The following is a 24,373-nucleotide window of genomic DNA, read 5'->3' as shown; positions in this document are numbered from 1 at the left end:
TCAGCGGGCATTCAAATAAACCACGTTGGTGGAACGGAACTCTCTGTTCAATTAGCCAGAATTATCGAGATACACGAGACTTTCCCTTATTCCAGCTTTGTGGAACATCCCTCTGGTCAGGCTGTGAGTGGCTGAATAAGTCGCAACGCCTTGCTCTTTGATTCTGATTGGTTCTCGAGCGCGCCCAACTGTTGGAGTCTGCGCCGTGGTAGCAGCGCTGAAATTCAAATTTGAACACAAGTTATTTTGTGCACAGAAGAGAGAACCTGAGTGTATTTCAGCTCCTTTGTTACGGTTTCGCCCGTTTTCTGTACACGTTAGCTGACTTTTAAGATACTTTTCTGAAATCCCTCTCGAGTGGGTATAAACTATCCAGAATGGATCCGTTTACCGAGGTGAGTAACTAACTAAAGTAAGAATTTGTCAAAATCCCTTGCGTTAACTTACCTGCTAACGCTAACATCAATAGACGCAGCAGTAAGGCAGCTTATATACATTCTGTTCACTTTACGTACGGTAATCTTACAACACATACATGTTAAACATTGGTCTAGTGAAAAGGTCTCGTGTCAGCCGTCAGCTACTACAAATTCAGAGTAAAAAAAAAAAAGATTGTGCAAGTGTTTTAACTTTTCAAACAATGTGGATGTGCTTGTTGTGACATTTGATCAGATGAAGAGCTATTAACGTTTATTAAGTAAAAACACCCATCACAAATTATAAAACGTAACGTTAACCAAACAGGACAGCTCAGCCTCCATTTAAGGCAAAGCTATACTGGAACTCAAGCTGCTTTTATTACTTAGCCTTTTGCCCTAATGCTTCTGTTGACTGCAGTTAAAGATGAATCAGGAATGCATGTTTTTGAATTATTTTGCCTCCAGTAAACTGGCCAATGAATTGCAGAAACTACAAGCAGGCGTGGCTTATTCCTGAAGAATGCCGTTGAAAGTGAAGTCAGTTTTTCCACTCTGCTTGGTGAAATTGTGGAAGCCTGTCGTACACAAGCAGGAATGTGTTGGAGCCTGCACAGAACAGTAAATCAAATGGTTTGACAGACTCTTGGTGAGACTCAGGGAAGGGAATGTAACAGGAAGGAGGGCAGGCAAACGGTGGCTCTGTTATCTTTGTTTGGGGGAAAGGATGTTTTAAGTTTGATGGGTTGTTCGCTTACTTGTTGAAGTAGCCCATGAACAGGGAGAGAGGGGGGGGGGGTATGTGTTGGTTCATTATCTTTGCTTACAGATAGCCAGGCATTATGTTGGAAAATGTTTCTTTTCTTTATTTTTAAACCACAACTTTATTGCAAGTCTCATAGCAAAAATAGTGTCACCGTAACTGAGATCTGAGTTTCAAGAAGTGTTTTTTTTTTTCTTTCTTCAGACTTGAGTTCAGATTCCGTTTTTTTCGTTTACCTCATCAAGAAGGGAAGTTTAGTAGACAAATATAATGCTTTGGCCTCACAATGGTTTTCTTTTTACCATCACTTTTTTTTTAACCAGGTTTGCGCCTGTTGACACACACATGCACATGGTCACACACTCATAGAGACAGATGCCATACAATGGAGCGGTGGGCAGCCATTCACAGTGCCCGGGGAGCATGGGGGTGCAGGGCCTTGCTCAAGGGCACCTCGGCCTTGAGAAGGAGGTGGACTGACACCCCTCCAGCTGTCAGTTTCACCAAATTTTTTTTTAAAAATTGTGAGGCGAGAGTGGGAATCGAACCACCAAAATTCCGGTTATTTGACTTGAATTAATCCTTACATCAGCAATAAAGCCATACTTTGTTAAATTTGGGTAATGGTGAAACTGACTAAATAATAACTAAATTATATTTAAATTGTCCTTGTTTGAGTAAAAACTACAACATCCATGGCAAGTCAGAATATCAGGGTTATGGAAAAAAAGTTTCTTCAATAAACCAACATTAAAGAAATGCAGTAAGTGTACAGTGTTATGCGTACAGTATTACAGCAAGGTGATGGCAAGTCAAATACTTAAAGTATCATCTTTGCTCAATCTAGAAGATAAGATGAGAAGCCAAATGACAATATGATGTCACATGAATGTGGTAATGATCCCACACAGTTTCAGTCGGGTTGTACTAGAAAGCATCCATTGCTTTAGTCCATCCATTTTCTATACCGTCAATCCGTTAATCGGGTAGCGGGTGGGCTGGAGCCTATCCCAGCAGTCTGCTTTAGTCCAGTGTTTCTCAATTCTGGTCCTCGTGACCCACTGCCCTGCATGTTTTCGATGGTTCCCTCCTCCACCACACCTGATTCAAATGATCAGTTCGTCATCAAGCGCTGCAGTGGCCTGATAAGGAGCCATTCAATTTTTTTTAACCTAAAAAATTAAATGGCTGTGGTCCTTTAACCTTCTCTTCCAGGCTCCTTGTGTCTGTACAGTTGGCCAGGGGCAAAGTAACAACGTTAATGTTTACCTTTATGTTCATGCATTTAGCACATGACTTTATCCAAAGTGACTTACAAATGAGGACTATAATAATGCAGCTAACATCAGAGAGAACATTAAGCCACATAGAAGTAAAACCACTAGTCTGACTCTGTCAGAGGTGACAGTGTGGAATAGAGTGCAGGCATAGAGGAAAGTACAGAAAGAGATGGTGTAGTCGGGGGGTAGGGAAGTACAGGGTAATGCTAGGATAGGAGATGATCTCTGAAGAGCTGGGTCCTCAAGAGTTTCTTGAAGTTAGACAGGGACGCCCCTGTTCTACATGAAAAGAGTCTGGATTGTCTTGAGCGTGGTGTAGGTATTGCTGGACGACAATCCTTTGACAAATGGACTGACTGAGTCGTGACATAAGCTTTTGTGAGAGCTAATGATAGATAATCTCATGGTACCACAAAAATTAGAACAGGGAGGATCTTAAAGTCCTTTCAAAGCAATAAAGAATTGAATTCAATAATTAATCAGTAAAAAATGAATGCTAATGAAAAATGTGAAATATTGCCAAACCCAAAGTTCCTTTCAAAACCACGAGACATGCTTTCTAATGAGTGGCGATTGTCCTGCTCGAAAGAACCCCACCAATAAGGCAAATCCAATTGCTTAGGTTCAATTCCAGGAAATTACATCACACATAACAGAACCTCCCAAAGGGCTCTATTTTTTTTTCTTACAGAAAAAAATGATAACAAATAATTTCCAGTCTAAAACAGTTGTAAACAGGTGACAGGTCTAATACTATCCTACATACTGAGGATACTTTTCACTGAGCAGTTTTTCTTCAGAAAAGTCAACATGTCTGCTTTCTACATTTATTAAGTTGCAGTAACATTGAGATTACTGCCGGATTTTGCTGAACGTTAATTTTCCTGTTAAAATCCCACACACTGCGCCGTCCTCGGTGCTCTTAGATGAAGCCAAGTCCAGTGGTGAAGACTTTGAATTATGCTGCTCGGGCTCTGTGGTGTCCACAGGCTGACTTGAATGCTGGGAGGAGGATGTTGCGGTCTGACCTTCCTGCAGTCAAACACGGAGCAACGTTCTGCTCTTAAATTGATTTTGTGCACGGTCAAATAATTCATTAAATTAGTCGTGTTGCTGGCCTTAGCAGCAATGATTTTTTTGGCATATACTGCATCGCGCACTATTGACATCAATCTTGGTGAAATGGAGCCATGCTTTAGACCTCGGTGGCGTTGTTTAACCGGTTCGACGACACACACACACACAACTACAGTTCCCAACGCAGATACATGTGAACCCCATCTGTGGGCGTAACCACATTTTCCTGCATGCGGCAAAGTGTAACGTTAATACAGCCAATCGAGGGCAGCATGATCAGTTCTTGATCACATGATTAATCTCTGGGTACCGAAACTTGGCACCGAAAGACGAGGCATGTTTTGATACTTTTTTTTACCTTTTACTCTTATTTTACTACCAATTAATGTAAATGTCTAAAATGTCCACAAATTAACCAAAATGTATTGAGGTGGGGGAAAAAAACTCAATACATCAAAAGTGCATCAAAAACAAGCAGCAAGTAATGAAACTTTAGTTGACTTGGCATGAAACAACAACCAAACATTTTATACTTCTTCAAAAATTGCATTTTTTTAAACCTGGACGGGCGGCTGTAGCTCAGGAGGAAGAGCAGTCACCCACCAATCGGAAGGTCGGTGGTTCGATGGTTCGACTCGGTGGTCGGTGGTTCGACTCTGGCTTCCCCAGAATACATGTCGAAGCGTCCTTGGGCAAGACACTGAACCCCACGTTGCCCCCCCCAGTGTATCATTGGGGGTATGAATGTGTGTGAATGCTTAGAAAGCACGTAGTTATATCTTAAGACGTGCTGTATGAGTGTGTGTGAGTGGGGTGAATGCGACATGTAGTGAAGCGCTTTGAGTGGTCAGCTAGACTAGAAAAGCGCTATATAAGTACAAGTCCATTTACCATATTTCTAGCTATATACGTTTATTTTACTCATTGATAATATTTTGGTGTCACTCAGTTGTTTGGACGCTATTTAGATCATTCGAGAGCTGCGTATATATCCGCGTATGTTATAGCAAGAGTGAAATGCATTGGCCTAACCCCGTTCACTCCTGTTCTAATATTCGCGGCTCCTCCTCCACATAAAAACAGCATTTCAGTCAAATTATGTCAAATTCCGTGTTAGAAAATAGATTCCGTTTTAATCGGCCAGTTCCGCGATTCCGTGACCGCGGAAATTATAGGGTTCTAAATTATAGTAATAATTCCTTTTACTCTGTCTGGTGAACTAGAAACTGTTGGAGCGGACACGGGCTCGCAGAGAAAATCTGCAGAAGAAAATAGCAGAGAGACCAAATGCAGCCAACAGACAGATGGCCAAAAGGCCCAGGGAGCCATTGACTGACACAAATGGCGTGATCAGTGAATCTGTCGGCGATGAAGGTACGACCACTTTTTTTTTTCTTTTTTTTCTAAATAAGGTAAGTCATGGTCTATTGCCCACTAATTGTTTCCTGAAACCCGTTTATTGCTTCCTTCCAGTCCCACAAGTGTCCTCCAAGCCTTCCCCTTCAAAGCGCAGGTGCTCAGAGGAAAATGGTAAGCCTGCAGCAGATGAGGAGAACCAGGAGCCAGTGATGACACGAGCCGTGGCTCCTGTGTCCTCAGATCCTCCTACAGACAAGAAACCCCCGGTCGGTTCTGCTGGTGTTCGACATTCTTCTTCCTTTGAGAAAACTTCAGCGCGGCCTGCTGTCCAATCTCGGCCTGAGCAGCTGAAAACTGCACAACTAAAGCCAGAGAAGATGGCTGTTACCCCGAATCTTGATCCTCCTAGTAGAAAAGAAGCACAGACGGCATCCATTGGTTCAGCCTCGCAAAGAAACGTGGGGGATCTGGAGGCCGATCCAGCTCCTTCTGCTGCTGGAATGAAATCACGCCTACAGAGGCTAGCAGAACAGAGGAAGTGTTGGGATGGTGAGTATATATTGTGTGCTGTTTTATGATGATGGTGGTGGTGATGATGTGACTAGATTGCCATGATCAGACCAATGGGAAGGTGCACACCAAAAAAACCCACACATTTTTGCAGTGTGCTATGGCTAACCTGCAAGGCCTATAATGATACTACAAACTGCTGACAACAATCAGAACTAAGTTGTTTACTGTTGCTGTGACAGTTTCTTATAAGTTGATATCCATTTGAAATCACTCAAACCGTATTCAGTTCTTTTTTTACAGCTCTTACCTGTATGGCTTTTGTTCATCAAAATTAATGTAATTTCAGTTCGGTGACCTACTGTTGTTATGGAAGCCGGTGTCAGAGGTCAAACTTAGAGCTGTCCATTTGTAATTGGATCATCAAGGACACAATACCAAGTCTGAACAATCTCAAATAAGGAACAGGCATCTAGGCGTCAAAAAAGAATATTGTGCTTCTGCTCTGCACTAGTGTTTCAAAACTGTGAAACAGATGAGGATGTAGGCTTCTCTTGCTCATCTTCAGATCCTTTAATCACTCACTGCCTTCAAATGTTTATGCATTTACTTCATACCCCAAATTTGTTACATTGGGTGAGACTGATACTGATAACTGGAACTGAGGGCCGCACAAAATATTAAAAATCTGCCTTAATCATGATATCTACATTTGCAATATCAAGATCTCAACAGACTTCTTAGACTACAGTAAATGGTCGGCTATATACTTCTGTTTCACTTTTTTGTAGTTGAAATAGAACAATCACAGGTGTATTAATTAGGACTGCATTACATTTCTGTTTATGCATTTATCAGACGCTTTTATCCAAAGTGACTTACAAATGAAGATATAACAGCTTTATAAAAAGCTAACAAAGCGAACCCAGGAGTCCGACTCTGTCAGAGGTGACAGAGTAGAGATAGGGTGCAGGCATAGAAGGAAGTGCAGAAAGATAAAGTGCAGAGATAGAGGAGGTAGGGAAGTACTGGGATAGGAGATGCTCTCTGAAGAGCTGGGTTTTCAGGAGCTTCTTGAAGATAGACAGGGACGCCCCTGTTCTGGTAGCGCTCGGTAGCTCATTCCACCATCGTGGGACGACACATGAAAAGAGTTTGGATTGTCTTAGGCGTGGTGTAGGAGCTGCTAGACGACAATCCTGGGACCAACGGAGGGACCCAGTTGTGACATAAGCCTTTGCAAGAGCATTCAAATAGATGGGAGCCGTTCCATTAAGCACTTTGTAGCTAACATCAGGGACTTGAATCTGATGCGGGCGGGTAAGGGCAGCCAGTGGAGTTCAGTGAACAGAGGGGTGACGTGTTCTTTTAGGCTGATGGAAGACCAGACGCGCTGCCGCGTTCTGGACCATCTGCAGAGGTTTCATAGTACAGGCTGGGAGACCAGTTAGTAGGGTGTCCGCGGGGTATTAAAAAGTATTACAAGATAGTAAATCAACTTAGTGAAAATGAAGGCCCTTGAAAAGTATTAAATAGTATTACATGCCTGATTAAGTGGCTGAGGGCCGTCACTGGAAATGACCGGCAGGCTTATTGTTCTTTCTTTAAGAAAACTATAAGTATTACCTGGATGGGCAAAAACCCTGTTCGCTCGCACATGCAGTCTGCGAGCCACACATCGACTACACGTCGCGGAGAGCAGCTATCCATATCCAATTTATTTGCTGTTCGTGTGCCCAGTACGCCTCAACCGAGTCCCTCCATCAGCCAGGCTTCCCCTCCATCAGCCAGGCTTCCCCTCCATCAGTCAGACTTCCCCTCCATCAGCCAGGCTTCCCCACCATCCACCGCATCCACTGGCAGCCCTGGGGATCTCCGGACAGTAATGGGAGCGACACAGACTCTCCGGGCAGAGGTTTTGTGGTGTCTTGAAACTGTTGCCAAGCACCAATCCCTCAATTCAAATGAAGGAATCGGAGAAATGTTTCAAGCCATGTTTCCCGATTCAGAAACTGCAAAAACATGTGCGGTTTTGGGAAGGCGTATGTGTTCAGTCAAGATACTTTGGATCGCAGTTTCTGGGACACGGGAGAGCTGATAATCTGTTGCATCCAAGACCAACATTCATGTTGGGATTGAAATGTCAGCGACATCTTCGATTGAAAATGAAACGTTCATTCAGTGTTGATTTCTCAATGTTGGATGTTGAACCTGTGATATATTTCTGCTGGAGCACAACACAGCAACACGGCACAGAGCAGATGTGTGGGACAGGAAGTTGTGCGCAGAAACAAAATTAAACATCCGGTTAATTTTCAAAATAATGGTAATAAATAATTTAGATAATTTTCATCATGCAGCATAAATTGAGTCAGACTCAGATTTAGGAGCCGGGTACATAATGAAATAAACAAAATCAGAACACAACAGGTAGTGTATCAGAGTTTAGTCCATGAATCCACCTGTATAGTCTCATCTTCATCGACATTTCATGCTGATTGTGGAGGTTTGTCCGATCCGAGCGTCTGATTGGGTGCTGCAGCATCACGTCAGGCCCGTTGAGCATGCACACTATTGTATGACAATAAGTAATGGATTAACAGTAACAATGCGCATGCCCTCTCATGTATCTATCCTGGGTTTTTTTTGCTATATGGCCAGAGGCAAGTGGCGTTGAAAATAAAAATGTTTCAAACGTATTAAATCGTATTAAATTTACCCTCAGGATTCCTGCATAAACCCTGAGTTAGGAGAGTGTTGCAGTAGTCAAGGCAGGAGATGACCATGGCCTGCATCAGGAGTTGGGTGGCATGTTGGGTTAGGTATGGTCTGATCTTTCTTATGTTTAGCAATGCAAAGCGACATGAACGAGCAACAGAGGTAACGTGATCTTTGAAGGTTAGTTGGTCATCAATCATGACACCCAAGTTTCTAGCAACCTTTAATGGAGCAAGAGATAGGGATTCAGTTTGGATGCAGATGCTGTGGTGTATGGTTGGTTTGGCTGGGAAGACCAGCAGTTCAGTTTTTGGGAGGTTAAGTTGGAGGTGATGGGCTTTCATCCATGTTGATATGTCAGAGAGACAGTCTGAGATTCGTGCTGAGACCGTGTGGTCGTCAGGTGGGAATGACAGATAGAGCTGGGTATCATCAGCACACATTTAGATGAAGTTCTTCTTTTGTGTTTGTTCTACAACTAACCAGCATGCACAGGTGGAATGTAGGCCTTAACACGCCCAAGCTTAACAACATAGGAAGTATTTTATATATTCCAAGTTAAATTGCCATCACAGTACTCAAAAATGATATCACGTATTGTATGCTTTCCTATTGTGCTGAAGCTCATAGCAGAAACACGTGTGTTCATGAATTGCCCAATAGCAGAAGTTTTATTTTTGCTAAACATCTGTTGTTCAAGATTCCTGTTTTCATAAGATTCAGACTGCTTACAAAGTTATTCAGAAATTCAATGTTTGCAGTTGTCAGTGTTGAGAGAAATTTCTGTCCCTTCTGTGAAGAGTTTGTATGCCTGGGTTCTCACCTGCTACTTCTGCATCTTACAACAGTCCATGCATGTTAGTTTCATTTGTGATTCTAAATCAACCATTGGAGTGAGTGGGCATGGTTGTTTGTCTCGTATGGATATTTGTCCCATCAAGGGTGAACACACCCCGCCTCTTGCTAAATTGCAGCTGTGATACAGTCTAGGAGGCAATTGACGGATTGTTCCAAATTATGCATCTTACTACTTTTTCAGGTACTTCTGACCCACCTCCAGACTGCACTCCTCTATCATTGCTGAGAAGTCAGGCTGACGTTCAACCACCTGTAACACCCACCAACTCCTTAGACACTCCTCTTGGGCGAAAAGGCAGGCTAGCCAACCTTGCGGCCACCATTGGCTCCTGGGAGGATGACCTAAGTCATGCTAACATCCCCAAAGAGAAGCCTGGAGCGGTTTCTGTTCCCAAATTTACTGTCAAGCAAGCTACTGTGGCTGCCACCACTAAACCATATGCTGCAGTTCCCTGCTCAACGACAAATACCAAGTCCAAGTATTACCAGGTAGGTTTACATGTTTTTGTTGTTTTTTTTCTGTATAATTGTTGACCAATATAAGTTCTGACGTAAAGGTTTGAGAAGCAATTTAAAAAAACAAAACACACTAGAAAAGTTGAGAAACAGGTAGCATCCGGCCTCCCTTTCAAAATTCGTTGTAATGGCTTTGAAGAGAGTCCTTACTGGAGGTCGATCGATACATTGGCCAGCTGATATTTGCGGTTTTTACTTGTCGGTATTGGCCGATACGTGCGTGTGTTCGCCAATCAATTAGCGCGTAAGCGATTGTTTTTTTTTTGTTTTTTTTTTAAAGTTTTAAAAAAAAATTTTTTTTATTGTATTACTATTAGCAAATCTTCTCAGGAAGGTTTGCACTACAAAGGCCTCATACTGCTACATAAAGTGCACAAACATTTAAGTGTTAAGATTGTTTATTTCTATTGTTATATATTTAAATGTTCTACATTATTTTCTACAGTTAATATTTTGTTTGTTTTATTAATAAATGTTTCTTTTTTTGTTTAAATTGAGACTTGTGTAACATTTGTTATCATTGTGTCATTTTCATCATGTAAATGGAGGGAGAAACACCAATATTGGCTTCAAAAATCTGCCCAAAAGAATCGGCAGCACATATTGGAGATCGTTTAAGACTGATGTCAAAATATTCGGTATCAGCATCGGCCTTAAAAAACCTGTAAAACCTCGATCACTAGTTCTTACTCCTGCTTCAGTAAAGTCAGCCCAGGTTTGAGTGACGACAGCAAACGGACTATAGATTAGCAGTGAACACGTTGTATTCGTTATGTTAGATTGGTAAATGGACTTGTACTTGTATAGCGCTTTTCTAGTCTAACTGACCACTCAAAGCGCTTCACTACATGCTGCATTCACCCCACTCATACAGCACGTCTTAAGATACATAACTACGTGCTTTCTAATCATTCACACACATTCATACCCCCAATGATACACTGGGGGGGCAACGTGGGGTTCAGTGTCTTACCCAAGGACGCTTCGACATGTAGCCCAGGGAAGCCAGAGTCGAACCACCAAACTGCTCTTCCTCCTGAGCTACAGCCGCCCACAGATTGCTGTGTAAGAATTTGTATTGTACAATTTTATGACAAACCATAGATCTGAGCTATTTAGCATATTTTATCTATAGTCTCTAAAACTGCATCAATATTTTGCTTTTGATTACAGAAAAGAGAGGGAGAAAATGTATGTAACAACTCTTATTTTGGATAAGGGTTAGATGTTGGCTTGTCAAAATAACCTATGAGGAGCAACAAGCAACAAGTCAGTTTGGCAAGGGAAATTTGTAAATTTGAATGTTTCAAGTTTCAAATGTTTAAAAAAAAAAAAAAATTTTATAAGGGATTAAATTACAAATGTACCCTGTCTTTGTATAATGTCCTAATCCCCCTGATTCACAAGTCGAATGGACCCTTACTCTATAATATCATTTCATCCTTGTAATTAGTTTTCTTTGCAAAAAACTGAATTTAAAAAAAAATATATATATAATATAAACCATCCTGCATACAATCAGAAAGTCTATTTGGGACTAATTTAGCCTGTACCACCAAGCATTCAGTGCTTCTTGAATTTTGAATAAATAAAAAACACTTTCTACTCAGATGTTAATGCCCATGGTCCACCGAGTTAAGACCAACAGCATTTAATTTAAGGTGATATTCATTTGCAATACTCCCAATCCCATAACCAGTGGCGACAGGCATTTTAAATGTATAGTCACTTGGGCACCATTATTTCAACATCTCAAGGTGTGGCTGGATAGAACAATGATGTAGATCATGCTCTCTGTATCATTTAGGGACAACCATTTACAACTGAGCGCTATAGTGCTCAGCTCCAGTCAGTGGAGAAACAAAGATCAATCTGTAGTGTATTCATTACTCACGAATACAATGTTAAATCTTTGTGTCTGGTTTTATGATTTCCTTTATAAATTGTCTACCAGATTTTTAAACGACTTAATGGAACAAGGAAGCGTGCCGGTCTGTGTAGACAGCTGTGGAGACGTTCATGACCACAGGTTATGATTTTCTCTGACCATTCACCATTCAGGTCTCTGCCGTGTTTCCACGTCACCGTAAAGTATCAGCTTGGCTTGCTTGGATCTTCTGAAGTGTTGGATAGTATCAGTTACATGGTACTACCTGAATGGAAAACCAAAAAGAGCAAGCTGATCTGTACCTTAGTATAACGTACTATTTAATGGAGAAGTGACCAGCAGTTTATGAGCTCTTTACAGTATCTCTTCTGTCAGTATTGAAAGGCAGCTGTTACATAGACACCATAGAGTTTGGCCTACTAACACTTTTCCACATCGCTGATCTTTGTCTTTTTAAACACAAAATTCAGTCCCTAACTGCTTCTGATGGCAGAATGCTATCTTGTATGGCAGTTCTGCTTTTGTTGGTAGTGAATGTTAAATGCACGTAAAGCAATTGTAGAACTCATCCACCCCAGGACCCCAACTTTTGGTGTGCTGTTCAAATAAAGAAACTTCTCTTTTGTTTGTGGTTTTAGGAGGCTGTGCATTCTTCAGCAAAGTCTAGTCTAGTCATTTTCCCAAGCCCTCAGAAGGCTGACATCCCTGCATCTAAACCTACACTTCAGACTGTAAACAGTCCTCAGGAGAGCTCTAATCAGGGAGCACCCTTTCTGTCCAGTCCAGAGAAGACCGTTTCTTCCTCTTTATCATCTGTTACACCAAGTCCCCTGCAGAACCAAGCCATATCCAGAGGTCTCAACCACATCTCCAGTCCTCAAAAGTCAGGGCTTCATGATCAGGAAAAGTCCTTTGCTGGAGCTCCTGGTGAGTTTGGTGGAAGAATAGACACCCCAATGTAGCACTCATGAACATGTTTTTGCTGTCATAAACGAATCAGTACTGCCAGATGTTTGTCTGATGGGTGTTTGGTGTTTTTTTTTTTTTTTTTTTTTTTATATACATACATTTATAAATACTATTTAATACATAAATACAAGGACACTGAGCTATATAACTATTGCTCTTTAGGTGTAAAATCTTTCCTGGAGCGCTTTGGAGAGAGATGTCAGCAGCGCAACAACCATAGCATTCCAAGCAGAGTTACTCCGGCCAAGACCTCCGTAACTCCATCTGTTACACCAAACACAAAGCTGGTGCAGGAAAGACTTCAAGCTACCCGGGCTGCAATCACAGCTACTGCTGATCTCACTCATAGGCAGAAGCTTGTAAGTTTATTGTTACATATGAAGTTTGGTGTCCTCTTACTTTTGTGCTGATTTTTAGTATTAAACTAGGAAAATTAGATCCTAATAAGCAATAAGCAAATTCCCTTGATTTCAGGAGCGTGAGGCTGAACTGGCTCAGATTCGCAGTCGCTTCCAGAAGGGAAAGGATGAATGGAAAAACAGGGATGAAGGGGCTGGAACCAAGACAGATACAGACAACAAGGTAGGTTAATAAGTTCTATTTGACAGATCACAAAATGGCCAGATCATTGGGAATTAGGATTAAAAACCTCTTTAATCTTGTGAACATGCTCTTTTTTGACTTATGATTTAAGCTAGGTGATACAGAAGCAAAACATGCACTCTGAGAAGTTCCAGAGTGATCACATGTAGGAAATGGAGTTTGACAAATTGTTTTTTTTTTTTTTTTTTTAGGAACAGCATGACAGACCTGTGAAGTGTGAAGTTGCCTCATGTGAGCCCCAAGATGAACCCAAAGCACCGTCTTATGAGACCAAGTGTACTCCTCCAGGTAACTGGGCAGAAGTCGTCTAAATACAAATCAGGTTCTAAAGATACTTCTAAAGCTGCTCTACTTGATGATACATCAGTGATAATAGTGGGAAGGATTCCATTAATCTTCTCTCTGATAGAAACAAAGTGGGATGGATGCCGTCTCTCCTCATCAGACCAGGTTTTCTCCAGAAAGATTGCCAATTATCTATGTAGCCCACGTTGTTTGCTGGACACCATCTAGACAACCAGCGATTGAATGAGGACATGCGGCTAAACATGTCATCACTGGTCAGATTTGGCAGGGGTCCAGAGAAAACTACGGAGTCCGACATTGTTTTGGCAAAATTACACACCGATGCAACATTAATTTTAGTGACCTCCGATTGGCGTAACCGGGTGTCATTACCGTCGACGTGAATAACTATTTTACCGTATTTACGCTTATCCTTAGCCAGCAGTTTTAAATAGGATTCTATGTTGCCCGCTCTGGCCCCTGGAATGCATTTGACTATGGTCGCTGGTGTCTCTAATGCCACGTTTCTGACTATAGAGCTGCCAATTACCAGGGTTTTGTCCTCAGAGTCGCTGAGTGGGGAAAATCTATTAGAAACGTGGACAGGTTGATGGTGAACCACGGGCTTGACTATGACTCCTCTTCCTGACAGTCACCCAGCCACTCTTAAGTCCCGGCTGCTCGGGATCTGCTCGGGGACGACTAACAGAGCTAGCTACGCTAGGTGGCTCCGCACTGACTAAAGGGGCCTGGCTCGCTATCGGGTGGTTTTCAACAGTGCAGAGCCGAGCTTCCAATTCAGATAACCTCGCCTCCAAAACTACAAAAAGACTACATTTGTTACATGTACCATTACCACTAAAGGAGGCAGAGGAGTAACTAAACATCTGACACACGGAGCAGGTGAAAGCAGGAGATGGAGGAAGAGAACTGGTAGCCATGCTAAGCTAGAGAACCAGACACACTGCTAAAAAGTGAAAAATAAAGACTAAAGATCTGTAAGAGTGAGCGTTAGAATATAACAAGTATGGGATAGAGTTAACTATGCAAGATGTGTAAATTATAGGGAGAAATAAGGTGATTATTAGTAGTTCAAGAGGAGCAAAAAATGTCACAGTGCACACACAAAGCAACAGGAAGTGATGCAATACGTCTTACCGCAAAGCTGTCCAACTGTCACTGCTCTGTTTTGTTCAGATGATTTTGTAATGGATGTTTAATTCCCATTTGCACTAAACTGTATAAAGAGCTGATTGCTATTTATTTTGAAAGTCTACCAACCAAGCTAGTGAAGCTATTGTTTTTTTTCTCAATTTCAGCTCCTTTATTATTTAATGTTTTGTTTTACATTTGATTTTGAATCCCTCATTGCACTGACCGAACCAGTTACACTTGTTATATTTTTATGGTTAGAATTGTTTTACTGGTGCACAAATATTAAATAAACAAGTAATTCAGTATATTTATATCTGTTTATTTTTAAAAAAAATAGGAAATAAATGTTTAAGTCAAGTCTGATGTTGCCTTGTACAAGAGAATGATCCTAGTTTTTCCATACAATGACCATAATTTTGCGCTGTTTTTCTGTATCTGATTGATATCGGCCGATACTAAACCTCAGATATCAGTATCGGAGGTGAAAAAAGCAGATCGGTGCATCCCTAGTTTTTTTTCTGGCATTTTTAGTGATTGTAGGACTGTTTAGATGAGTTTATCTGCTGAATCTGCTAGTGTGTCTTGTCCTGCCTCCACCTCTGGCACCCTCTATACCAGGCGTCCCCAACCTTTTTGAAAACGAGGGCTACTTCCTGGGTGCTGATTAAGCCAAAGGACTACCAGTTCGATACACATTTCTGAAATAGCCAATTTCCTCAGTTGAGCTTTAATTATGTTATTATTAATAATTAATGGTATTTTGCTGTATGAAGACACTGATCATATTAATGATTTCTCACAAAAAATAAACAATGATAACAAGATAGGAAATACATTAATATCAATATGCAACACTTTATTTCTATATTTTCAAGTTTCAGTGTTTTTCAAATTGAACATTTTCAAATCATTACTTCGACAACAGTCCTAGGAAATCACAATGTACCACCGCAGAATTGTTAACATTTTTAACAAACACCCTGCACAAGCCTAAGAAACAAATGCACTCATTTACATTTTACAAACACATTTAACAACTCATGAATGACACATTTTGAACTGGACACCAAATCTGGCATCTGTTTTGCAATGTCACAATTTCAAGCTCCATCTGTCCAGCATCGAAGCTGAATGTTGCACTTAACTGCTCAGCAGTGCTTGATATGTCCACATTCATGAAAGGATTTGAAATTAATGACACGCTCGGCTCAAGCTGACCCAGGTCACAAAACCTCTTGTCCAAGTCTTTCTATGACCTGAGAATATTTTTCTGCAACTTTTTCAAAAGCCTCAGATGCAGAAGTATTGTCTTCCAGCACCATCTGCACAGAGGAAAAGTGCAGCACCTTTTTTCTCTTTTAAATGCACAGAGAAAATGCTCATCTTAGCTTTAAATGCATTTAAATCGCTTATCATATCATATTATCTTTGCCTTGTAACTCACAGTTCAAACTGTTCAGTTTCTCAGTAATGTCCGTTAAAAATGCAAGGTCAAGGGTCCAGTTAGTGTCCTCCAGCAGCGAGGTGTCTTCCCCTCTGGACTGCATGAACTCTTTGATTTCACCCAAAAGTGACAAAAAACGATGCAGAATCCGTCCCCTGCTGAGCCATCGGATTTCTGTGTGTAGTAGCAGGTCACCATATTCTGCTGACAGCTCCTCCAATAGTACCTTGAATTTTCTGTGCTGTTTAGCTTTGGAACAGATGCTGTTTATGATCTTTACAACGGGAGTCATCACGTGGTCAAAGCCGATCACTTTTGCACACAAGGACTGCTGGTGGATGATGCAGTGGTAATGCAGAAAGTTTAGGAAATCTGCGTCACCTTTACAGTGAGCAATGAATCATAGCAGGAGCCCCATCCGTAAGCACTGATACCAGCTTTTCCAGCGGCACCTTTTTCTCCACCAAAAACTCCTTCACCCCTGGTAGTGGTCTTTAAGGGTAGTACAGTCAGAAGTTCTTCTTCTGTGGAGAAATCATCCAACGACATCCTGATGAATATCATCAGCTGCGCTGTACTGCTACTGCCCACCGACTCGTCACACTGGATACTGAACCACCTGCACCTCGACAGATCACGGTCCAACTGATCGGCCAAGTTCGCGGACATCGCCGACACTCTTCTTACCATTGTAGATGCACCCAGTTGAACATCAGAGAGAGTGGAGATTACATCGGTTCCGAACTTCTCGTCTTCAAGCACAGTTTTAGCAATTATCATAATTGTTTCTTTGACAACAGCCCCATTTGAAAAAGGCCTCCTTTTTCTTCATCAAGAATTGCATAGTTCGTAATGAGGCTTCGGTTGCTTTTTGGGAGCTTTTCACCGGTCTCGTGAATAAAGATTGCTGTTTGCTCAGAGCTGCCTTTAAATCGCGAGCTTTTTGTGCTCGCAGTGCGCTGCCTGGCGGGTAATTAGCATTGTAGCTTGTGTGGCAAGTTGTGAAATGTCGCTACAGTTGCCCCGCAAATGAGACACACGCAGGCTCCTTTCACAGTAGTAAAAAAAAAAAAACTCACCCTCCCATTCATTGTGAAAATAATAGGTTTTCTTTTTTTTTTCTGCCATGTTTTGGGTGTCAATCGTCGTGATTTTGGCTGCTCAACAAACAATATTGACCCCTTGAACTAGAGTAGGTCAGAGTTAATTTATATTAATCATTTAAATAAAATATTTAATAAATTTATTGTCATTTCCAGTTCACATGTGAGTGTGATTTAATCTAGATAAAATAAAATAAATATATGCAGCTCACTGATAAGTGCCGTTATTTGAGCTAATTTTAGAACAAGCCTGGGCGACTCACGTGGTGCTTATGGGCACAGTGTTGGCTACCCCTGCTCTATACTGTCATTACCCCCTACCTGAACCAGGGTTTGTATCCCCACCAGCTATGACTGGTGTGCAGTTGGTGAGAGGCTGGGGCAGCTTGTGGTTGTGGAAGAAAAGATGGTTTCTGTGGTGTGAGGAGCAGTGATGGCTGGCATTAGGGGAGTGGCTCTGGGATGCCAGTGATCACTGTCTAGCCTCCTGGAGGTGCCATGAAAGGAGGTTCCCACCTGATGACCCCAATGACGTGTTGGTCAGCACTGGTCTATAGGAATTATAGGGAATTATTAACAGAGTCTGGTTCATTTTCTTTTGTAGCACAAGTTTCTTGTGTTTACTTTGAATACAAAAAGCACAACGTCAGCAATGTATATGATCTATCTGGATGGATGAATGATATACAATGCTGATTTTGTCTGTTATCATTTCTCAAATTGAAAAAGCACTAGTTTACGACTAGCTTCTAACGTCTAACCTGTTATGTCAAATCATAGATCCTGGGTTGATAGCCAGCCCTCCAGTATCAACATCCAGTCCGCTGAGGCTGGTCGGCCATAGCGTTAAGAAGATGACTGATGAAACTCCAGAGGAAAAGGAAGGAGAAAAGGAGGTTGTCAAGGAGACTGAGATGAATGTGGATGAGTCCATAAACTCTGCTGTTATCAACGGGCTGTTTGATGGAATCTTAGAGCAGAGTGAAGAGCAGAATGATGATGAGGAGGAAGATGCTTTGAATATCTCCTCCATGTCCATCCTCGTGCCACTGGCTGAGACTGTGGCTGCTGCGGTGAAGAGTCCTGACAGGATGGTAACTCCAATTTTCTTTTTTTGTATCCATTTCGCCCACATTGATACAGCAAGAAATGGATTGGCAATATCATTTGCTTCATGTTCTTTTGCAGACGTCAACTCCAGCAAGCTCGTTCATCGTGAAAAACAATACTCCAGAAAATGTTTTCAAACAAAACGAGTTCCAGAGAGCTAACATGGTACGGACCCCCTCCGCAGATTGTGTTGATGCCTTGGATGAGGACCACAAACTGCCTTATAGGTAAAAAGTTGTGGTATTAGTTGCTTGTTTGAACTGAGTCGGTACTGTGACCCTTTGTTTGAAGCTGTTTCTTGTTATCATGCGTGTGTCAGCATTGATGCTTATAGGTCAACAAGAGTGAAGGAGACCGAGAGACCCAATGTGAAGCAGGTTATCGTGAGAAAACAGGATGTTTCTCAGAGAGCAGATGAGCCCAGAGGATCTACTGTCTTCAGTATTAAACAGAGGACAAAGGTCTGGAATTAATGCAATTTACTGTTCATTTACGTTACATGACAATATAAACGTATTAAGTATTTTATACACTAAAGATTTGAGTTAAGCACACAACATTAGTTTCAGTATACATGCAGTTTAAAGTAGGGCTTAACGATTTTATTTTTTATTTATTTTTACAAATATTGCGATTTAATAAGCGATTATTTTTTTTTAAGTTCCTTGTCTTTTGTATTGTTCAACAAATATAGGGATTATATCTTTCTGCTATAGTAGACAAATTCAGCTGTTTCAGCTCTGCAGTCACTCTTTGCTATTAATTAAGGCTGTAAACCCAGGCTTGGTCACCGTGGTGATGGGCATCATGTCTCTTGCCAAAAACGTTATTGCTTGAGTAATTTCTCCGTGCCGTTTTGACAAAGTTTCTTATGGAGTCACGCTTTCCAGCATTTCGGTTAACCAGCCCTGTCGGGTGCTGTGTTGAAGCTTTGTTTTTTTAAAAGTTGAAAAAAGTTTGTCATGTTGCCTCACGAGGTAGCAACCGTAGCAAGACATGTTTAGCACAATACCTGGCGCTGTGCAGCATCCTCTTTTTTTAAAACCAAAATAATTCCACACAGCTGAAGTATTGCTCCTCTTAGACACTAAGTTTCTTTATTATCGGCTGCTGTCGTGGTTGTGCCTGAGGCCATCTTTGTCTGATCAGGCACATGACTTAAATTGCAACGTATGCCAATAGAAAATCTAATTTTTTTTACCTCGCGATTTTATTGCAAATGCAATTAATCATTCAGCCCTAGTTATGTTGTTAATCTTTGTTTGCTTCATAATTCTTTTACCATTCACTTATATTAACAATTTCATGCATTAAAAGATGGATCTTGATTTCCATTTATGACTGCGGCAGGAGATGGGATTCCTATTATAGAAAAAAAGCACACGATGCATTTCATCTGTCTGTCAGGGACTGAGCACTAAGGCAATAAGGATGCAGGTGCTTTAGTTCAAAAATGTTTTTATTTTCCCAAAAAATCTGATAAATTTTACCATATCAAAAGTTCAACTAAACTGGCCTCAGACAGACTCCGAATGAAAGGCAACGCAAATGCATGAACATAACTAACCAACTAACCTCTCTGCACAGACACGAGGGGAACTTAAATACTGGTTTAAGTAAACCATGTGTAACACAAGGGAGGAAACAAAATGGCTGCTACATTCTAAACCAACAGACAAACACCAAATAAACCCAAACACCCCTATGACAGTGCAGCATGTGGTTCAGACCAACGAGGCAGGCCGCAGTACATTAGAGTCCTCAGGCCTTGGCCATGCCAGGTAACTCAAAAAGAAAGAAAATAATATTATTACTGAACAGAATTAGACCTTGCAATTAACAGTAGAGGTGAGAAAAATAAACTGATTTGGTAAAGAAATATTTTGTTGAGTCGTGTGTATAAATGTGTGGAGTAGTGACTATAAAGCAAATTAAAATGGAAATACACTGGTGGTGAGATGTGGCTGTTACCATGCGTGTCCTGGCCGTACCAATGTCTTTTTAGATTTGATTACATTTCCCCTTATTCTTAATGCATCATTTCCTTTTGGGATTAATAAAATATTCAATTCAAACACGTATCTTAAATTACTTGTGACAATACCACATCTTGTTAAGGTATAAAGATAAAGACATACATACATACATCTTTGTCCTATCCTGCTGGAAGATTGCATTAAAAATGTTGTCCTCTGTAATTAAACCATCCTATGTTGCGTGTCTGTATAGATTCTGACGAATGAGATGAACCTGCAGCAGACGGTTATACATCAGGCCAGCCAGGCTCTCAACTGCTGCACAGATGAAGAGCATGGCAAAGGATCCCAGGTGGAGGCTGAAGCAGAGAGGCTGCTGTTGGTGGCGAGTGAGTCCATCCAGACTTAAGTTAGCCTTTTAGATGTGAGATTTGGTGACTTGTGATGGTTGCAAGATCTGAATTTGTTTTCCTCTGACTTTCTTAGCGGAAAAGAGGGAAGCTTTGAAGGTCGAGCTGGATTGTCTGAAAGGAGACCCAGCTGGACAGAGAAAGACCCGTGTAGCTTTAGAACCTGCTGCCATGTCTGCCTCTAAGGGCTCCATCACCCTTCAGGAGTTACGCCTGCCTCTTAAAGCAGACTTTGTTTGCTCAACTGCCAACAAGCCAGGTACAATTTTGGGAAATTTGAGGTAATGCTCAATTTCTCTCCAGATGCCAGTAGTTACTGTAAGTGAACACAATGGAAAGCTTTTACTGTCATTGTGTTTGCAGAATAATGAAATTAGGTTTAGCCTAAAATGTGTATTTATGGACTGCTTGTGATGACTACAGAATTAATGTTAGTTTTAGCAGGTATTTATTTACTTTATTTAGTCTTGGAATCTAAATTCTAAATTTTTTAAAAAAATTTTTATCAGTCTTACGTTTACAAATGTCACTTGTTTTTCTTCGTCCTTTTTTCAGAGTCAACTAAACATTCCCTCTTCATCATGATTCGTGCTGGAGCAGAGAGCACAGTGGCCACACCATTAGCCAGCACCCACTGTGGCCTCAGTGGGGACACCCTCACCTTCCCCACCAAGTTTACTTTGTAAGTTACTGACACCTGCAAGCACAAAAGGACCAACATGATTATCATCCACTCACTGTCTTGCACTTTTTTGTTTTATTAATGTTTGGTTGGTTAAGTTTGCACCTTCATTTATATGTGACAGTTTTATCAGTTAATGCTCTACCAAGATCTGTTGGGTCTTATTCAGAAGTATAATCAGATTGTTGTTTGGATACAGTAATTATTGAAAATCTGTAACCATTTCAGATCTGATGTCTCCAGTGACTTTCAAATAGCGTTAGAAGTCTACTGTTTGGTAAGTGTTTTTCAAATGTCTTTCAGCGGTTTAAAGATACAGAGTTGAAGATGCTCTATATTTGCCATATATCATATAAACATGACATAGTTTAGATTAGATTCAACTTTATTGTCATTGCACAAAGTACAGGTACTGAGACAACGAAATGCAGTTGGCATCCAACCAGAAGTGCAAAACAGCAGTAAAAGTGGTTAAAGTGCAGAGTATGTGTGTATGTAAAGTGAATTCAGTGAATAAAGTGAATAAATGCAACACAGTACTAACAGTTCAGTGTGAGGTTCAGTGGCTGAAGGGAGGGGCAGGGGGGCAAAGGGAGGTTTGCGTGGTAGTCCGCAGTCACTGTGTGTGTGTGTGGGGCAGTCCACAGTCTCTGTGTGTGCATGTGTGTGGTGGGGGGGACCCTGAGGTTGAGAGTTTAGCAGAGTGACCGCTGCAGGGAGGAATCTTTTCCTGAACCTGCTCGTCCAGGAACGGAGCACCCTGTAGCGCCTCCCGGAGGGGAGGAGGTCAAACAGTCTGTGGCTGGGGTGAGAGCTGTCCTTGACGATACTGCGCGCTCTCCGCAGGCACCTCTTGCTCTGGACAGTCTCAACGGAGGGGAGTGGGGAACCTGTGATGCGTTGGGTGGTTTTCACCACCCTCTGGAGTGACTTCCGTTCTGCAACAGAGCAGCTGCCGTACCATACTGAGATACAGTTGGTGAGGATGCTCTCGATGGTGCAGTGGTAGAAGTTCACCAGGATCTGAGGAGAAAAATGGGCCTTCTTCAGCCTCCTCAGGAAGAAGAAGTGCTGGTGTGCCTTCTTGACCAGGGTTGAGGTGTTGAGAGACCAAGAGAGATCCTCGGAGATGTGGACCCCCAGGAACTTGAAGCTGGTGACACGCTCAACCTCCGTCCCGTCGATAAGGATGGGGTGGGTGTGCCACTCTTCTGCCTGAAGTCCACAATGAGCTCTTTGGTCTTCTTGGTGTTGAGAGCCAGGTTGTTGGCGGCGCACCACTCTGCCAGATGCTGAACCTCTTCTCTGTAGGCCGTCTCATCGTTGTTGCTGGTGAGGCCAACCACCGTTGTGTCGTCCGCAAACTTGATAATGGTATTAGAACCATGTACAGGCATGCAGTCGTAGGTGAAGAGGGAGTAGAAGAGAGGACTCAGCACACAGCCCTGTGGGACACCGGTGTTCAGGAGGTGTGGTTCTCCAGCCTAACAGACTGGGATCTGTTGGTTAGAAAGTCCAGTGCCCAGTAGCAGAGGGAGGCATTGATACCCAGGTCACTGAGTTTGCTAATCAGTTTGGAGGGGCTGATGGTGTTGAATGCTCAGCTAAAGTCTAAGAACAGCATTCTCACATAGGTGTTGTTATTGTCCAGGTGAGCAAGGGCAGAGTGTAGTGCTGTGGAGATGGCATCCTCCGTGATCCTATTCTGGCGGTAGGCAAATTGGAAGGGGTCAAGTGTGGGTGGTAAGCAGGTTTTGAGGTGAGCCAGGACCAGCCTCTCGAAGCACTTCATAATGGTGGGGGTAAGTGCAACAGGGAAGGAAGTCGTTGAGGCTCTCAGCTTTGGAATGTTTTGGCACTGGCACAATGGAGGTGGTTTTGAAGCATGTGGGGACAGCTGCTTGGGCCAGCAACAGGTTGAAACTGTCAGTCAAGACCTCAGCTAGCTGCCCAGCACAGATCCTGAGCACGCATCCAGGGATGCCATCAGGGCCAGCAGCCTTACATGCATTGGTCCTGCTCAGTGCAGCAGACACGTCGGTGGGGGAGAGTGTGAGGGGTTGGTGTCCTGTCGTGAGCACAGCCTTGGTGGTTGGCTCCTGGTTGTCCCTCTAAAAGCGAGCAGAAAAGCTGTTAAGCTCGTTCAGGAAGGAGGCGTTGTTGGATGTTGGGGTGGTGTTGGTGGGTTTGTAGTCAGTTAAGGCCTGGATGCCCTGCCACATGCGTCGGGGGTCGGAGTTGTTCTTAAAGTGCTCCTCAACCCTTGGCTTGTGGCTGTGCTTGGCCTCCCTGATGCCCCTCTTCAGGTCAGCCCTGGATGAAGAGTAGGCCTGAGCATCACCAGATCTGAAAGTGGCGTCTCGTGCCTTCAGCAGTAGGCGGACTTCTCTGTTCATTCACGGCTTCTGGTTCGGGAATGTAGTGATCCGTTTGTGAGTGGTGACACTGTTGATGCTGGTGTGGATGAAGTCCAGCACGGAGGAGGCGTAAGAGTCAATGTCCGTGTGGGAGTCCAGTGTGGCCTGGGTAGCAAACACACTCCAGTCTGTGTGTTCGAATCGCTGCTGTAGTTCAGAGTCTGCTCCCTCTGGCCACACTTTGACCGTCCTCACTGTGGGTTTCACACGTTTGATGAGTGGTGAGTACTTGGGGATTTTAAAAAAAAAAGAGGTGTTTAGACTGTCTAAGGTGGGGGAGGGCGCCCCGAGGTTTCCTTTCCAGTTGCTGGTAGCTCCCGACAATTTTTGTTGATTCAATTCACTTTTATTTATATTGCGCCAAATTACAACAATTATCATCTCAAGGCACTTAAATAATATAGTCCAATTCAAGCCAATTGGAATTCAATTCATTGTAATCATAATCCAATGAAATTAAATTAATTAATTTCAAAATAATCCAATTCATTCATATAGAGTCAATTCAAAAACAATATCCTAGCTAATGAAACCAACAGATTGCACTAAAACTTGTCTTCAGTCCAATCTCCCGTCCTGAGCCTGAGGGACTGTGGAAAGGAACGACTCCCTTTTAACAGGAAGAAACCTCTGGCAGAACCAGAACCAGGAAGAAACCTCTGGCAGAACCAGAACCAGGAAGAAACCTCTGGCAGAACCAGACTCAGGAAGAAACCTCTGGCAGAACCAGAACCAGGAAGAAACCTCTGGCAGAACCAGAACCAGGAAGGGTGGCCATCCGCCTCCACCAGCTGGGGTTTGAAAAGACAGAAAAGAGGGGGGAAAAACACCATT

The 24,373-nt window shown here is 42.3% G+C and overlaps 1 protein-coding gene across 1 annotated transcript in view; it reads left to right on the top strand.

Annotated features, from left to right (window-relative positions):
• The first annotated feature begins 246 nt into the window (after positions 1-246).
• Positions 247-24,373, top strand: part of anln (anillin, actin binding protein) — a 30,171-nt gene continuing 6,044 nt past the window's right edge. The window contains exons 1-15 of the mRNA XM_072370801.1: positions 247-395; positions 4,760-4,910; positions 5,010-5,444; positions 9,163-9,470; positions 12,024-12,312; positions 12,517-12,713; positions 12,829-12,936; positions 13,149-13,245; positions 17,725-18,038; positions 18,133-18,281; positions 18,374-18,515; positions 20,284-20,419; positions 20,517-20,699; positions 20,996-21,122; positions 21,351-21,399. Coding sequence (XP_072226902.1) covers positions 378-395; positions 4,760-4,910; positions 5,010-5,444; positions 9,163-9,470; positions 12,024-12,312; positions 12,517-12,713; positions 12,829-12,936; positions 13,149-13,245; positions 17,725-18,038; positions 18,133-18,281; positions 18,374-18,515; positions 20,284-20,419; positions 20,517-20,699; positions 20,996-21,122; positions 21,351-21,399 — 2,703 coding nt within the window. The 5' untranslated portion in view covers positions 247-377. The remainder of the gene's footprint in view (positions 396-4,759; positions 4,911-5,009; positions 5,445-9,162; positions 9,471-12,023; positions 12,313-12,516; positions 12,714-12,828; positions 12,937-13,148; positions 13,246-17,724; positions 18,039-18,132; positions 18,282-18,373; positions 18,516-20,283; positions 20,420-20,516; positions 20,700-20,995; positions 21,123-21,350; positions 21,400-24,373) is intronic.

This window comes from Leuresthes tenuis, unplaced genomic scaffold (genome assembly GCF_036924035.1).
Source record: "Leuresthes tenuis unplaced genomic scaffold, fLeuTen1.0.hap1 SCAF_18, whole genome shotgun sequence".
NCBI classification, from domain to species: domain Eukaryota; kingdom Metazoa; phylum Chordata; class Actinopteri; order Atheriniformes; family Atherinopsidae; genus Leuresthes; species Leuresthes tenuis.
This window is presented reverse-complemented; position numbering and strand designations above follow the sequence as displayed.